A 17,698-nucleotide genomic window follows, 5' to 3' on the forward strand; every position below is an offset into this window, starting at 1 on the left:
GTGTGTCTCACTCTCCCCAGCTGTAAAACCAAGTGTGGAGTGCATCTCGCCTTCCTGGAACACTGGACAGGTCCCCGACTCCCATAGTGATGGGACGGGCTAGGGCCTCTTGGGAAAGACACAGTATGTCTGTGCTATGGGGCACTCGTTAACCATTTGCACAGCAGACCTTTACTAGAGGCCAGTCAACACCTGCTCATCCCTCTCAGGTTGTGGGGCAGCTGAACGGCCTCTCATTCAATGACCAGGCAAATAAAACCTCAGAGCCTCTCATTTAATGGCTGCACAGCACCCAGCTGCATTGCTTGCATACAAACAGAGGTGGGAAAAGTACCCCAAAAGTTACTTGTGTAAAAGTGCAGCTGCTGGTGGGGAGGGGAAATGTACTTAAGTACATGTTACTGGTGTCCCACTGGAAAACTGCTTGAGTAAAAGTACACACTCCAGATTGAACTCAAGTATTCAGAAGTGAAAGCAGCTGCACTTTTATACTCAAGTAACTTTTGGGGCACTTTTCCCACGTCTGTGTACGAGTGACACCCTGGCCTGGTACTAGGAGTTCAGGGCCACCTCTCATCAGTGCAGGCCTGGTTCAGGTGACAAGCACAGGTGGTAGCTTCATCTCCATCATGTTGGTCACCAGCCAGCAGCACCTCAGGAGTGGTACAGCAGGAACTGTGGCAGGTTGGGATAAGATGCTTTGTGTAGGTGGGATTGGCCAAGGTGTGGCAGAAAGCAGGGGAAAGCCCAGGGCTCTGTGTATATGTGTCTGGTGGTGGCAGGGGCATGAGGTTGTCCCAGGACTGAAATGGAAGGAAGAAGGGTTGTGAGTTGGGATTGTGGTGGATACGCAAAGGTGTGTGTATGTGGGGAGCCCAGGGCTGGGGCTGCAGGTTCTGATTTTAAGCAGCTCGACAGATGGGTAGGGGATCCTGCCTAGCCTTGCTGTGCTCCCACCTCCTTACTATAAACAGCTGATTGAATTAATCGCTGCAAATAATTCACCTGGTGAATAGCAGCATTTTCATTCTGCGTATTCACCAATCGTGTATTTCATTCTCCAGCTTGCTTGACAGACAGTCTAATAATGAGCTCAGGACCTGAGTCGGCAAATGTTGGCTGTCAGTCACTGAGCAAATTATTCTCAAACACACTTGTGCATTACTTGACCTGCTCTAATGACTGTTGTCATGTCACCCACAATCAGGTTTGGGGTGGTGGGAAGGAAGAAAGGGGGTTATCTATAAACAAGCAATAGAGAAGAATGATGCAGCCAAAGCATGAGCAAATGCCACAGAGCCAGAAAACAGCAGCAATGAATCCCATTTGGGTGTTACACCGGGATGGATCATTGCTTCAGGCTTGCATTTTTACTGAGAATTTTTATCTAACATACAGAACAACAAGAAGTCCTGTGGCACCTTACAGACTAACAGATATTTTGAAGCATAAGCTTTCGTGGGCAAAGACCCGCTTCATCAGTCTTTGCCCATGAAAGCTTATGCTCCAACATGTCTGTTAGTCTATAAGGTGCCACAGGACTTCTTGTTGTTCTCGAAGATACAGACTAACATGGCTCCCCCTCTGATACTTATTTAATATACAGTTGATCCCCAATTTATGCAAAGGTTGCGTTCTTGCATGGTCCCGCTTAAGTCAAATTTCGCATTACTTGTGGGAGTCCAGAGCCAGGCACCAGCTCCCCACCACCTGAGTTGCGTTAAACTGAGATACACACAACTTAAGAGTGCGTATCTCAGGGTTCTACTGTATTGAGATAACTCCCCTCACCTTGGTGTCTGAGTACCATACAATCTTTAATTCAGTTGGTCTCGTGGCCCCTCTGTGATGTACAAAGTGCACTTATCCCTACTGGGGCACACAGAGGCTCAGTGACTTGCCCAAGGTCACACAGGAAGTCTGTGGTGGAGCAGAGCTTGACCCAAAATTTCCCACATCTGAGGCTAGTGTCCCCAGCCACTGGGCCATCCTTCTGCTCTCAACACAGTTTCAAACATGCCAGCAATCATATTTAATATATTCTAGGCGGCTGTTAAACTGCCATATTCCCTTTTTTCCAGGTACACAGCATAAAATGAACAGCTCTCAGACACACAATCAGAAGGAATGGGTCTGCGTGTCTTGAGAACCCCTAGCTATCTGAACTCAGGGAACTAGACAGCAGGACTGCTGCTGTAGCTGGGGTGGACTGGCAGGTTAGTTCCATCCCAAACCACTACAGAGGAAAGATCTTCTTGCTCATGGGATTCCCATAATGCTCCAAAAGGACAGAGCTGGTCAGAAAAGCATTTGCTTCACCTGTCTTGTTGGACTTTTCCCTGGGGAGTCTTCTTACTTTTGTGAGCGTGAAACCAAGTTTTGCATTTCAAAAACGACTTTTTTTTTTAATGAATATGTCAGCAAAACTAAAAAAGGCTTTTATTTTTAGGCCTCATGTGTTAAGACTCCCCACCCCTCTTTCCTCCTGCTTTCCAGTGGAAAAAGAGGACAAGAGAGAGAAAAAGGAAAAAAATCCTTCAAGAAAGAGAACCCAAGAAACTCTTTGATTTTCAAAAAAAAAAAAAAAAAGAAACAGAAATTTCAATCAGAAATTAAACTACAATTTTTCACCTGGTCAAAAAAAATCAGAAAACACCTTAAGGACCTAAACATTGGACATAAAACTTTCGTCTGCCTTCAAAAGTTCTTTTCATCCAGGAAAAAAAAAAACCAAACCCTCCACATCACACACTCCACCACCAAACATGTCCCCCATTAGAACGATCGTCGGCCAGCCACAGAAGAGAAGAGAAAGGTGAATGGACCTGGAGACTCAACTGCTCTTATCTGTTCCTGGAGCTGGCAGAGGCCTTTGGTCCTAAGAACTTCATGGACAACTTTTTTAGAAAAAGAAGAAATAAAAGTCCAATAACATCAAGGCAAACGGCCTGACAGTACAGCGTGTTGTGGCAGGAGATATTTTTATCTCCGGTTAGAATGTGGCATGGCAGAACACATTTAAATGCGGTGACATTTACACTTTAGATGCCTCTTACATCTTAGCGGGCAAGTTTTATGTAGAGCACAGAGATGGAAAATAGATACTGGCCTTGTATGACAATGCAGAGCAGGGGAGCAGTTCCAGGGTGGAATGGGACTCGGAAGAGGCGCCAGGCCTTGGCTTTGTTTGCAGAAAGGAAACAATCGACCATATGTTTGGTGCAAGCGGGTTACCAGACGCTGACATCACCTTTGCAGAGACACAGCCCCTTTCTGTTCCTGAGCACCTCCTGTCCAAAGTATTTCTCAAACCACAGGCCCACTTGGAGCCCTTCAGTCCCTCCCTTAGCCCCACGGACTTCACAACAGGGAAGGCAGAGCTGCAGGAGTGGGTAGGGAATTTAGATATCACTCACGTGTTGCCACTGGTCAAGGATGAGGGGGCGATATCTCAAGAAGAATTTGAGTGGAAAGGACTCGGGGTCAGGCCAAGAGGAAGGATTCTGCCACCTCACTTCGAGCCTCCGGGGGTTGTTGGCTACTGGCTTGGCCACCACATTCTCTGGAGGGTCCGGCTTTACTGAAATAATACAGAAAAGTCTTTTTAGGCCTTTTCTTGGCTGGTTTTCATGCTATTGCACAATACAGGGTTGGGTTAGCTTGACTCTAGGTATAAACTGCAGGTAACTTCCTCCCATGGTACATTTTTATCCCCTTACAGGGGTACTTATGCATGTGGCTTCTTAACACACTTTGGGGACAGTTGTGATATGTTTTACGAAGCATTCACTAAATTTGTGGAACGACAGAGGCTTCCTCCGGTGTACGTTATCAGCCAGAGGTCCTACAGCCAGGAGGGTCAGCCAGGCAGGCAGAGACTGCACTCGAGGACTGGCAATGAGCTACAGACACTTGTATGGCACACTGCTAAGCCCTGTGCAGTCAGCCCTGAGCCACAGAGCACCACTTTCAAGGGATGTCCCTTACAGTCCAACAGCCGACGTCCCTGTGAAATCGATGGGCCAAAATGGGTGGGGCTTACTCAGCTGAGCTGACTTCAATGCCCCAAGCAAGAATCAAGTAAAGGCCTCAGAATTTGGTTGATTGGCTTTAGTGAAGCTTGAGGCCTAAGAAAGACAAAGAATATCTAGATTCAGCCCAGGTTGTTTATTGACCCTTCATGCTGACCTAGGGCATGGGCCACGTTTTCCCTTCACCCCCAAACCCTCTGCCTCTTTGCCTTTGGCGCCAGTTTGAGGTAATGAAATATTTGCTCACCTAATTTACAGGCATTTTGAGTGACGGTTAATTAGCTGAGGTTTGTAAAGTGAAGATATATTTGAATATCAGTTACAAATCATTCTTATACAAGGAGACTGGGCCATTTCCTTCCCAGGGGTGGGGTGCTGTCCCATCAACCATTTTTCAGCTGAGCACCCCGCTTCTAAAACTTGTAATGTGCTTTAGCGAGTCTAGGAAAGGCCAAGGTCAGGGCGGGACTGTCAGTGGGGTGCACTGGGTCATATTCGGAAGGAATTTGTGGTAATTAACAGCATGTTAACTACTGGCCAGGTGAGAAGCCTGGAAGCTGCAGGCACCTGAACCTAGCTGTGTGTTCTGTCTCTGCATCGATGCTAAGAGTCTCCTGGGGAGCTGGTTAGACGGATATGCCTACAGCCTGGCAGACGGAGACAGCCAGATTGTGAAACACACCTGCCTGCCCAGCTGTGCGCTCCTGTTTGCGTGCCAGCAGGGGCCCTTCCAGACCAAACCGGCGAGGCAATCGCTCTCGGGCTGCTCTCAGCTCAAGGACAATTCACGGGACCTCACCATCTCTTCCCCTCACCACAGCATCGCACGCGAGCACCAGTAGCCTGCAGCCGGGCAGAGATGGAGCAGGCGTGAGACCGTTTGACAACGCCCTGTGCAATTCTGTCCTCTCCAAGAGAGGGGGGACTGGCCCAGAGGCCACTGGTGGCTGCACAAAGATGGCCACGGATCCCACTGGGTTTGCCTCAGTCGCACGGGGCGGGCACGCGCAGGCGGTCTCATCGCACCCATTTTAAAGCTGACTTGCTCGCCTGTGGTACACCAGGGTTCAGGCCAGCGACGGCCCTGCGGCCTTCAATAGCAACGGATGCCTTGACTTCCACCACCACGCGGACAATCATCTCCATGGCAACTGACCGGCCAGCTCACAATCCATGACTCGGCGTCACAATGGGGGACTCGGCAGCGGAGGGACAGCCCGAGGCCGAGGCCTTGGATCCCGCACAATAGCACCTGGCCGCAAAGGCTGGGAGGAAGGCAGGGGAGGGAGGCTGCACAGGGAGGACCGTTCCCCACTAGGCTGCTGTCTCCAAGTGGTGCCTTGGGCGGTTTGCTGTCCCTGTCGGAGAAAGCCGCTCACAGCGGGGAACATGCTAGGAAGGCAACAGAACGCAGCTGGGAGAAAGGGTGCTGGGGGTTTCCTCTGCGGCAGGGCACCCCGCTTCACTGAGCAACCGACCCTCCAGGCAAAGCTCAGAGCGGCTCCCTCAGGCTCTGTCAGTCCCAGATCCTCCCTCTGTGGCCTGCTCTCTCCACGAGCACCGGACGAACAGCTGGAGCCCGAGTCCCAGGGTGCCAGCAGAGTGCTGAGGCAACGGGCTCCTTCCAAGCCCATGCAGTGCTGGGGTTCAGGCTCAGGAGGGGCTCTCGCAATCCGATCTGTCGTCACTGCACTCATGACCCCTCTAGCTGGCAGTCTACCTCCCTAGAGACTGCACCTGCCCCGAGGTGCCCGTGACATGGCCGTGCAGGCGGGGTGTACTGGGGAACGCAGGGGAAGGAAGAACTTGGGGCTGGCTAATCTTTGGGTGGTGAGTTCACACCCAGTGGACCCAGCAGGAAGACGAAGTGTGAAGGATTGGGGTGCTTGATGCACCGAGGGTGGTGGGGGAGCAGTCATGGGGATGTCAGACAGAGACATGGGCCTTCAAGTCTGAGTCCTTGGCAGAGCAGAGGGCGATGATGAGCCAAGGCAACAGAGATTCCCTCAGCGTTGCCTCTTCTGTCCTCCTGACAGCCCTGCCACCTACAGATGTCGCCCCCCCATAACCTCCCTCTCTCGTCACTTCACCCCTCGTCTGCCACTGAGTAACTTCACTGGCAGCCTCCTCTGCTCCCGGCCTCCCAGCTACCACATGGCTCGGGGCTGGCCTCCTTTGGGGGCACCCTCAGCAATGCCAGCTTGGATACCCATGCAGCCCCCTCTCTGCAAGCCTCCCCATCACCTCTCTCCTGGGCCATGCGAGGTGGAGCGCCCTGCCTAAGCCTACCGCCGCCGCCCTCGCCTGGAGCCTCCTGCTCTTGAGCAGCGACGGGGGAGCTGAGCAGAGGAAAAGATGAGGTAACGAGGCAGATGTGCTCAGGCCTGGGAGAATGACTCCTGCGCGCCCCTTATCTCTCTGTTCAGCCCTCCGGTTGTTCCATCATATTGGGAGCAGGGTGGTTATACAATGTGCTTGGCTTCTCTGGCCGACAGCTGGAGACACCGAGCCTACGGGTTGGATGCTGCCAGGTGCTGAGCATCCTCACCTCCCCATGACTTTTCTTATAAGGTTTTATCCCCTGCAGGGGGGATGGAGGGTTGTAGCCAGGTGACGTGTGCAAATGCATGTGCTTTGGGGGTCACTTTTGAAGCACAATCACCCCATTTGGTAGCTGTCCAGCTTGGGGGGGGGCAATTACGATCAGGCTTGATTTTCCTCTGGTGGCTTTGTCTTTTATCAACAAGCAGCAGGGGGAGGATTTGTCAGGGCTGCACAGTCCTGAGCTACTCCAGATGGCTGGTAATTCCTTCCCTTGCTTTGAATCCCGGGGCTTGGGGTGGACATCGGCTGCCATTAAAAGGGCCTTGGAGTCCAAACATGTACGGAAAAGGATAAATCCAGCACTGGCTCTGTGAGCATTGTGGATTTGGTTTGCAAAACAGAACTCCGTTGAGCTGAACGAATGCAGATGATTGCAAAATCCAGCTTAATGTCAAAATCTGCGAGGAGCCTGGGGGATCAAAGGGGCTGGGCTGGGCGAATGTGAGATACTGCAACGGGGGCAAACTTTCAATCCCTCCAACTTCAAGCCATTCACCAACAGTTCCACTTTTTCACACAGCGCACAGTCAAAATGTGGAGCTCCTGGCCAGAGGAGACTGTGGAGGCGAGGGTTATAACAGGGATTAAAAAAGAGCTAGATAAATTCATGGAGGTTAAGGCCGTTAATGTCTATTAGCCAGGATGGGTAAGGATGGTGTCTCTAGCCTCTGTCAGAAGCTGGAGATGGATGGCAGGAGAGAGATCATAACCTGTTTGGTTCACTCCCTCGGGGCACCTGGCATTGGTCACTGTTGGCAGACCAGATACTAGGCTGGATGGACCTTTGGGCTGACCCAGTATGGCTGTTCTTATGTTCTTAGGTGTTTCTCCATTGCTAAAGACGCTGCTGCTTAGGGCCAAATGCACTCACACTGTCATGTGCCAAACCAGACCCTGCTCTCATTTGGACATCCAGAGTAATGGCATCAAACAGACTGGGACGTTCTTGGATAGTAGGGAAACGATTGGGACAGACGTTCGTCAGGTGGGCTGACAGCTGGATGTGTGATCTCTTGGACTTGCACCAGCACAAGTAAGGGCAGAGTATGGCCCCATGACTTCAATGAAGCTGCAGAAGGGGTGGACTTGGCTGTTTGTGGATGGAAAGAGAGTCCCAGTGTAAGAAGAAATACTGGAATAACATCAGTGGGTGGAACAAATCCATCCATTTTGTCAGAGATTTGGTTATGAGCCATTTGCCTGTGGAGCAGCCTTTTGAACTAAATGGTTTGTTTTTTCATGCAAAATGGAGGCAGGGGGAGGATAGCCGAGATTTCTGGGCCAGAATCTTCTGGCTGACTTGATCCTTGAATGGCTCCGTGCCTTCCTGGTCAGAAGGGTGTGTGCAAATGGCTCTCCAGGGTGCTTAGAAAACAGTGCTCCCCGTCCTGTGGGCCTTGTTCGGTTTTTCCTGCATCCGGGGGAGTTTGGCCTGAGTAAGGATCACCTAGCAATGGAGTCATGCTCTCAGGGTTTGTGTGAGACACAGCAGCGGCATCCCTAATCTGCAGAATGAGTGGTTTCCGCTGTGTTCTTCTCCTAGATTTTCAGGTCAGAAAGGACCACTGCGATCATCTCATCGGCTCTCCCGTACAGGAAAGGTCACAGAACCTGGTGGGTTCAACAGCTTGTGGTCGAACTGCAACATACCTTCCCTGCAGATCCTCACCCCTACTGACGCGTCCCAGTGCTGGTGATCTAGGTCAGTGGTGTTCAGCCGGTGTGCTACGATACACTGGTGCGCCGTGAGACCTGTCCAAATGTGCCGTGAAATTTCATCAACTCCCCCTCGCTGCAGTTCTTTGCAGTCACCGGGGGAAACAGATGATCCTCTGCAAACTGGAGCTCAAGCAGAAAGGCTGCCTGAGTCCCAGCTGGCGCGGGGTTGGTCAGTTTCCCCTCTGCAGTGGTTCTTTGCAGAGCTGCTGTGAGGGGAAATGCCAATCCCGCAGGAGGCCGTTTCTGCCAGGAGGCAGCTGAAATGCTGCTTCCTGGCCTGAACAGGCTGATGGGGAGTCCACCCCCACTCGTGGCTTTGACAATGGGGAGAGAGGGAGGCCGGTAGCCTGTCGGAGCTGGGACACCATTTAAATGCTGTGTCCTGGCTCCAACGGGCTGGCTGGGAGAGGTGACGGTTATGAGCAACCGACTCAGCTGAAAACCGTGTGTGAGCCGTGGAATTTCCTATCTCATTGAAGTGTGCCGTGTTACTGAACGGGTTGGGAAGTACTGGTCTAGATGTCCTTGTGTCACTTTGCTAACACAAACACCAGCTAGTGTCACTGAACGTCAGCCTCCTAGTCTTCTGCAAGATGGCTCAGTGAGAAGGAGTCATGCAGCTAGTGGGTGTCTTACCTTCAGTTTCAGTGGGATCAGGATTAGGCCAATGCCAGGTATTGTGAACTAAAGCTCGTATTGCTCTCTTCATCTGTTTTATCTGGACTGGAAGCTCTTTGGGACCACACAACACAGCTTAATTTAGAGTTGAAAAGTTGTGTGTACAGTTGGAGCTATGTATAAATCAGTGTCACTGTCTCTGGTCTATAACAGCTGGCTTGCCTGATGGACTGTTCGAGAAGCAATCCTCCCATCTCCAATGAAGCCATAACTTCCCAGAGATCTTCCAAGGTGCAAGGCAGCCTGTCCTGAAGCCTTGTTTACATTTGTACCACAGTAGAGGAGCAACATATTGACTAGCACTGAGGAATCTCTAGATGTGTGGAACATCCTGGATGACAGACAGTAAAGAACAAAAAGGGGGAAACTTTGGAATTTTAAGAGATGCTAACTGCTTCCTGTCCTGCCACATACATTCTCCAGCTCCGTAACTGGGTTAGATCTGCTCTTGGAATTTCACTGGGGGGATTTGCTGTTCCGTGCTCAAATACTACAGCTGGGAGGACAGACAGACGAACAGGGCAGGGTTGAAGAGTGCAGTGTTCAGTTCTGGGCCAGAAAGATACTGAAAAGCTGAAGGGAGTTTAGCAAAGAGCAACCGAAATGCTTAGGAGACCTGCAGGGATTGTGGTATGAAGAACAAAATGCATTCTTTTATACACGTTAGCTCCACCAGCTGATCTGTTAGGAGGAATCAGCCTTGGCTCGTGACTGATTTGCAAGCAGTTTGGGGAAAAAAAAAAAGAAAGCACAGCAAGTAATGTAGAATAACATGGGGAAACGGACGACTTGCTGACACAAGAAAGGTAAACCAGCATATGGTAAAGTGGGAATATAAGTGGAACTAGGTAGTCCTCTGAGGACACTCTTATTCTAATACCAGATAATGAGGCTTGGGATGCAGTTTAATACTGTAAAAGTCACTTTTATACTGAAATAAACATGTCTGCATGGGAAATTATCCTGGTATTTAATTACACTGGTAGAATAAGTGGAAACAAGTGGGACCCCACCCACCACTTAGATCCTTTATAATTAGATTGCACAAAACAATACAAATGTACTGTAGGAACAAGCCTGAGTTGTTCTCCATAGAGGTGGGCTGGATTGAACCCTAGGGGACATATGAACCACATGGTAATCATTAAGCTATAGAGAAGATTTACCTTTCACAACAAGCAAGAGCATTCATGCGAGAGCCCAAACACACAGCTATCAAACGGGTTCTGTGACGCCCACTTGATGTCTTTGGGTTTGCTCCTGGTTTGAAACATGTCAGTCATAGAATCATGGAATAATAGAACTGGAAGAGACCTCGAGAGGTTATCGAATTCGTTCCCCTGTCCTCATGTCTAGATCATCCCTGTTAGGTATTTATCCAACCTGCTCTTAATTATCTCCAATGATGGAGATTCTATAACCTCCCTAGTCAATTTATTCCAGTGTTTGGCCACCCGGACAGTTAGGAAATTTTTCCTACTGTCCAACCTAAACCTCTCTTGCTGCAGTTTAAGCCCATTGCTCATCCAGTTAGAGAGGAGAAACAACACCATGTGACTTAGGTAACCCACTTCACACCAGGAATACAAACTGACCTGTAAAGTAGAGAACAGTCGAAGTAGTAAATGAATCATGGAGCTCACAAACAACCCCCAGGCCAGGAGGTGTTCCTGTGAAATGTGCAGTGTGCACAGTTTCAAAGACCAGCCTAATTCATCTCAGAAAGAATCACCATCCCTCCATGGATAACTCACTGGCAGAAAAAAGGGGAAAATTTATCATATAAATTATCCTTGGCAAAAAGGTCTAGTTACCGATTGCTTTTGGCCCAGCAGTTGCAAGGGCAGCACTACACTCGCCAAGTAAATTTCCTTCCCGGTGTTTTCATTTCCGAGCTCGCCACGGTGTATGAACGCCTTCCTTTTCAGAACACCCTGCCACACTCAGGCAAACTTGACCTCAGCTTTTCATATCTCACCCCAGCTTGTCACCTTGTCGTAGCTCAGAATTGAGCAGTCAGGCCCCATCGGTTGCTGAATGGAGGAACGCCCCAAGTAAAGCTGAGATGCTGCAGGAAGCGGGTCTGGTGGCTTGGGCGGAGACGCTTGGTGCTCTCAGTCAGTACCAGGGCACACTGGGCTGTCCCAGCCACTCTCTTTCAACCAAGCTGCAAACCCGATCACTTATGATCGTTATGTATCCTGGGGTACTTTTCACAAGGGTATTAAACTCCTGCCTAGGTTGTTTAATTCTCCAGGATCTGCAGCTCTCCCCCACTTCAGTCTGTAATGAAGGAAAAGAGTTAAAAACAGTGGATGAGTTCAAGTACCTCGGCAGTGTGATAGCCTGTGATGGCTCCCTCAACAAAGAAATCAATGCCAGGATCTGCCAGGCCAGCCGGGCACTAGGACATCTGAGAGCGCGAGTGTTGAATCAGCACAATATCCGACAGTCCACTAAACTGAAAGTGTACAAGGCTGTAGTCCTGACCAGTCTCCTGTATGGCTGTGACACCTGGACCTTGTACAGAAAACATATAAAACTGCTGGAGTGCTTCCACACACGCAGCCTGAGGTCAATACTGCACATTCGGTGGCAGGACAGAGTCACGAACCTGGAAGTCCTGGACAGAGCAGGAACCACGAGCATCAAAGCCATGATTCTGAAAGCCCAGCCAGGTAGCTTCACTGGACAGGGCATGTCATGCAAATGGAGGAGTCAAGAATCCCTAAGCAGCTCCTCTGTGGTGAACTCTCCCAGGGCAAAAGGAATCAAGGTAGGCCTCACAAGAGGTATAAAGACTGTATGGAGGCCAACATTGCTCAGGCTGGATTAAATCCAAAGCAGCCAGAGCAGCATGCAGAAGACTGAGCAGGCTGGTGTGCTCTCCTGCGACACACATATGACACCTTCAAACAGCAGTAACACATACGCCCGATTGATGCTTGTGAGAGGAGAAAAGCAAAAGCAGGAGCCTCACCGACAGAGCCAGGACAATTCCCTCGCCCATACTGTGAACGCCCATGCCGGTCAAGGCGTGGTCTCCTCAGCCACATGTGAGCCCCCAACTGATGCGCCTGTGCAAGCTCAAGACGTCATCGTCGGGCATGACGGACTACCAAGACAAGAAAGACCTACGTAGTTTAAATTGCAGTGACCTTCTGTGTAGGTGTCACCAGTCCATCTGTGTGGCATCTGAGCACCTCACAGATATTTATTTCAGAATCTCACAAAGCCCCTCGGAGGTAAGGCAATATCATGAACTCCAGATCTTCCAGATGCAGTCCAGTGCCTTGACTCCAAGGCTGTTTTGCTTCTTTCTGTCCTCGCATTATAAATTGCTGTTCAGTGTGGCTGGGCACGCTTAAAAAGCTGCCATCTGAGAGGTGACTGACAGGGAAGCCTCCCTTGGGCGTAACCTGCTTGCCATTCTGCAGAACGCCCTGGTTTCTTTTCAGGTTGAAGGGGTCAGGGAATACTTGCCCTTCCGAGGGCTGGGATTGCATCTGGGCATGTCATTGCATCCGCACATGCCAAAAATGACTTTCCCTTCCATGGTTGAGGGGCCTGCTCTTTGCTATTGGCCTGGAACCACGTTTGCCTGGAATTGCTTTTGATAAGCAGAAGGATTAGCACCAGCAGGATGCTACATTTTTAATGCTGTGTATTTTCTTTGGATAACTTGCCCAAGGCTCCCATCAGAAAAATCATGGTGGAGGTGAAGTGGGATGTTTTATTCCCCTTCCCTCGTCTGCATGATGAATGCACATACCATCTGTCAGGCTGCTTTAAAGCTGTCATAACACCAGTCCGGATGCAGAGGGGAGCTGTTCACACACACCACTCCCTGCCGTATGGCACATGTGAATGACTGTGGATGCTATTCCCTACCAGATTGACGTTTGGGCTGCCAATGGCCCTCGCATACACAAAGCACAAAGTATCAGAGCGGTAGCTGTGGGAGTCTGCATCTTCCAAAACAACAAGAAGTCCTGTGGCACCTGAGAGACTAACAGATATTTTGGAGCATAAGCTCTGATGAAGCGGGTCTTTGCTCACAAAAGCTTATGCGCCAAAAGTGCGCCATCAGCAAAGATCACACAACCTCTCCCCGGGTTCACTGCCCACCTCAGCCATGGCCTTCAGGGATCACGTCTCCACCGTCCTTGGCTTTTAGAGAGAAGCCCCGTCAGTGGCCCAGGTGCTACCTGTCAGATTGGGTGGCTGACTTCACAGCTGGGCCGCCAAACCACCAGCAGAGGTAGCAGCAAGTGACCTCCTGGGGAATGACTGGCTCCCACTTTCTGCCTCTCCAATGCCAGGCAGCATCACTGGTAACTACTGCAGTGTGTTATGGGGTCACACGTCCCAGGAGTTTTGCTGGCAAATGCTGCTTTTCCTCTTGGCGCAGAACTGCTCATTTCTGGCAAAACAGATCCAAGGCTTGCTCCCTGCTCCTGCAGAACCTGGCCATACAGAGGCAGGGGTCAATGCACGGGAGCTGGGACAGTGTGTGTAGTGGAGGGGCTAAGAGCCACTGAACCACACTGTCACCCTTGTATATAGTGGAAACCACTCCAAGCCCAGGGGTGCAGCAGCACCCCACCATCTGATCTAGACAGTGCCTGGTCCTGCCGAGAGGCCGGGGACTGGGCTCGATGACCTCTCGGGGACCTTTCCAGTTCTGTGATGCTATGAGTCTCTCCCGAGTTCCAGCAGCTATGGGGAAATGACTAATTTTTCAGCCCAGACAGGATTTGATTTGTTTTACCACGGAAGTGGGGGCAGGGAGGATGCGGGGTGGGCTGGCAGGGGTGCTTGGCCTGAGGGGATACGTGAGGGCCCAGAACAGTCACAGGCTACGTCTCCATTAGGAGCTCCGGGTGTGACTCCCAGCTTGTGTGGACACTCTCCTGTTTGCTCTCAGAGAGCAAGCCCATTAGAAAGAGTAGTGTAGCTGCAGTAGCACAGACTTTGGGAGCAGTAGCACAGGCTCAGGCCCACAAGTTTCAGGGGATTTGTGCTTCGTGTGGCCAGCCTGCATTGCTCACCTTGCTGCCCTAAATACACTAGTAGATTGCATGCACTAACTCCAGCAGAGCTGGTACGAGTGTGTGCTGGGTTCACCTCCCTGCCACCGAGCTCCAAGTGTACACACAGCCAGAGTCAGACCTCCTGTCCCTCCCAGGCCCCAGCCAGCACCCGCCCAGTCCCTCAGTGCAGGCACAAGGGCAGATTGCCTTACACAAGCTGGCTCCCTGGCTTCCCAGTGTTTCCCAGCAGACGACTGGCAGTTCCTGACTTCTGTGTGGAAACAGCGGGCTGACACAGGAAGCCGCAAGAGTCAAGGCCCCATCCCAACCAGGAGGGAAGCTCTCGACCGCTCCCTTGGCCCTTTGGAGTATGTCTACACCAGGGAGGCTGAGAGCCTTTGCAGGCCTTCACGGTAAGGTGTGTGCGGGAGGGGGGCTCCATGCCTTTCGAAGGGGTGGGGCCTTGGCAGAAGGGGCGGAGCCAAAGCAGCCAGCCCTCAGTGCTACCTGGAGCACAGTGCTGGTCACCACACCTTGGACGGGGTCAGCCAGGCGGCCTTGTCAGAGTGAGAGGAGGTTCCTCATGGAGTTGGCTTGCACACAGATGCCTTTCCTGAGGAGTAACCTCTGTCTGCCCTCCCAGTGGCCTCCTCTCCTAAGCGTACGGCTGTTCGTCCTCCCTGGGGAGAGGACCCTCTCAAACTGAACCTCAGCTCTGTGGCATGTGAGGCATGAACTGGCTCCTTCTCCTTGTGCTAGGAGGCATCACCAGCAAGTCTCCACCGGCTCACACCACCCACGGGGACATCGGAGGTGCCAGGATGGATCAGAGGGGGTACCCAGCTAGCTTGGTATTCAGCCCCGATAGCCACCAGCCCCAGCTGGCAATCTGCCCACAGGGAACGTCTTCTCCTGACCGGCCATAGCTAATGGTCAGTTTATGCCTAGAGGGTGCACAGCTCCCTCCGTCACCGTACCTAGTCTCTCTCTGGGTGTCTCTGCCCCACGACCTCCATCTGCAACCCCAGCCCATGCTCACCTGCTTAGCACGCTCACGGTTCCCACGCTGCTCTCTCTTTCTCCAGCCTCTCTGCCTTTGCACCCCACAGCACCTGTCCATCTGCTAGCTGTCTCCCTTGGGGCAAAGAGCAGTGGTGTTTGGCTTTTCCAGCACACCGAGAGGTGCCATCTCGGCTCCTCTCCCTCCTCCTGGCTGCCCTGAGCTCCAACCACTTTGCCTGGCCTCTGCTAACAATGCAGGGAGCATAAGTCAGAAAACAATGCCCAGGCAAGCAAGGGGAGGACAGCTTGGATTCCTTACTGATGAGAGATGGGGGCCAGAGGGTCAAACACACCTTGCAGACATCAGATAAAGTAGCAATGCAGAGTGCCTTCTGGCAGCTGGATGCTAATGATCAGCACCATGTGGCCAGCAAGTGAGGCATCAGAAAAGAAGAGCAAAAGGATGTACCTGTCGTTTTCCACTCAATTAGCATTCAGCTTCGGAGCCACCGCAGAGGGGATTACACTGGAGACTGGAGTGGGCAGGGGGAGGAAACAAACCAATGAAGTTCAGTTCTTCCAAGAGATCTGGATGTTTAGATGGGCTCATCGCTGGTGGTCTGAGAAAGTGGCAAGACTCGCGCCACGCTCAACTGAGCCTGAGTTTAATTTCAAGCAGAGGGAGCTGGGGAAGGAGTCCACTAAGCTCCCTTGTGCATGGCTGGGCTTCTAGGATGAGGAAGATCCATTAATCTGATGCCACAACTGAATTTACTGCTGCCCATGTCTACACTAGGAGTTTCTGGGACCATCATTCCCAACAGGTGCAATATTCGTGGAGGTTCAAACATGTTTCCTCATGCTCCAGGTGTTCTAAGCCTTTTCCAGTTTTGGTGCTGGCTCCCAGACTTGTCGGTTTGCCCACATCTTTCTTTAACTGTATCCCTCAGAAAGGGGTGCCGTGCTCCAGCTTAGACCTCCCCAGTGCTGAGTGGAGCAGGATGGGTACCTCCGGTGTCTGACATACAACACTGCTCTTAATATGCCTCACAATGATATTAGCATTTTCGCAACTGCATCGCGTGGTTACTTATATTCAGTTTGTGACCCATAATAACTCTCACCTCCTTTTCAGCCGTACTGCCCCTAGTCAGCGATTCCCCATTTTGCAATTGTGCCTTTGAGGTTTCCATCCCAAGTGCAGTATTTTGAACCTGATTTTATTGAATTGCATCTCGCTAAAATCAGACCAAGTCTTCAGCACGTCGCCATCGGTCTGAATTCTAATCCTGTTCTCTAAAGCGATCGCAACCTCTCCCAGCTAGATTTTGCTCCCCACCATTATCCAAGTCACTAACAACAAGCTTGATGACCACCAGTCCCAAGGCTGATTCCAGTGGGGTCAGATAGGTCCTCCCGGTTTGACAGCAAATGATCGATAACTACCCTTTGGGAACAGTCTTCCAACCAGTTGTGCGCCCAGCTCACAGTAACTTAACCTAGCCCACATTTCCTGCCCCTGCTCTCTCTCTCTCTCTCTCTCTCTCTCTTTGTTTTGAGAATGTCATGTGAGACGATGTCAAAAGCTTTACTAAAATCAAGATACAGGACATCTGCTGCTTCCTGCTTCCCCATAAACCAGTGCCCCATGAGAGAAGGAAATTAGCTTTGTTTGGTGTGATTTGTTTTTGAGCTATCTCTGCTAGCTAACCTTATTTGCTGGGGCTTTGCCACCCCTGCAGCATTATTTCGAAATAAGCTCTTCTGGAAGAGATTTTCAGAAATCGCTTCTTTCAAAATAACGTTGCTACACACAGAATGCATTTTGAAATCACCTGCAGCGATTTTGAAAAGGAGCATCCACACATCAGAGAGCCTATTTCAAATGAAAGCCGATGGACACACTATGGCTTATTTCGAAATAGGATCTATTCCCGGTCTACACTGCCCCTATTTCAAAATAGCTATTTCCAAACTGGTGCTGTTCCTTGTGCAATGAGGTTTACCAATTTCAAAATAAGCCAACCACTATTTTGAAGTTATTTCAAAATAGCAGTTGCATTGTGTAGATGCTTGGATAATTATTTTGAAATAACTTTGCTGTGTAGGTGTACTTGAGTGTTTACACATGCCTTGTTTAATAATTTGCGCTCATATTTTTCCAGGTATCTAAGCTATAATTCCCTGGGTCTTCCATGTTCCTCCCTTTAAAGGTAGGTACTACGTTTGCCCTTCTCCAGTCCTTCAGTGAAAATTTATTTAAAATAGGCATTACATACCTCTGCCTTCATTTGTCACCAGCAACTAGCTCCATTTCCATAGTGAGAGGAGGAGCTACACTTTCTTTCAGCCTGGGTGGCTTAGCATTTGTTTTTTGGCAAACAGGGCTTAGCCATTCAAGGGAAAGCCCTGGTGCGAATTTTGCACCTCCATTGACAGGCCCATGAATTGAAGCCAGGACACCCTGCTCACAAGAGATGGCTTAGGCCTTGGGTCACACCCCAGAGTCAGCCACATCTGAAGCATCCTGCAGTGCTGCCCTCTGGCTCTCTCCCAGGAAGGGCTGGAACTCTTTCCTTGGGAGGGTATCAGCAGACTTGGTCGTGCGTTGGCACATGACATAGTCCTGTC

The 17,698-nt window shown here is 50.7% G+C and overlaps 1 protein-coding gene across 5 annotated transcripts in view; it reads right to left on the minus strand.

The window, feature by feature from the left end:
* The window catches only part of CNTFR (ciliary neurotrophic factor receptor), a 450,281-nt gene that overhangs the window by 35,213 nt on the left and 397,370 nt on the right, over nucleotides 1–17,698 (minus strand). For all 5 annotated transcript variants that reach the window (XM_074994432.1, XM_074994435.1, XM_074994431.1 and 2 more), the window contains one exon: nucleotides 3,417–3,580. In XM_074994432.1, the coding sequence (XP_074850533.1) occupies nucleotides 3,417–3,580 (164 nt within the window). The remainder of the gene's footprint in view (nucleotides 1–3,416; nucleotides 3,581–17,698) is intronic.

Source organism: Carettochelys insculpta, chromosome 5, assembly GCF_033958435.1.
Source record: "Carettochelys insculpta isolate YL-2023 chromosome 5, ASM3395843v1, whole genome shotgun sequence".
Taxonomy (NCBI): Eukaryota; Metazoa; Chordata; order Testudines; family Carettochelyidae; genus Carettochelys; species Carettochelys insculpta.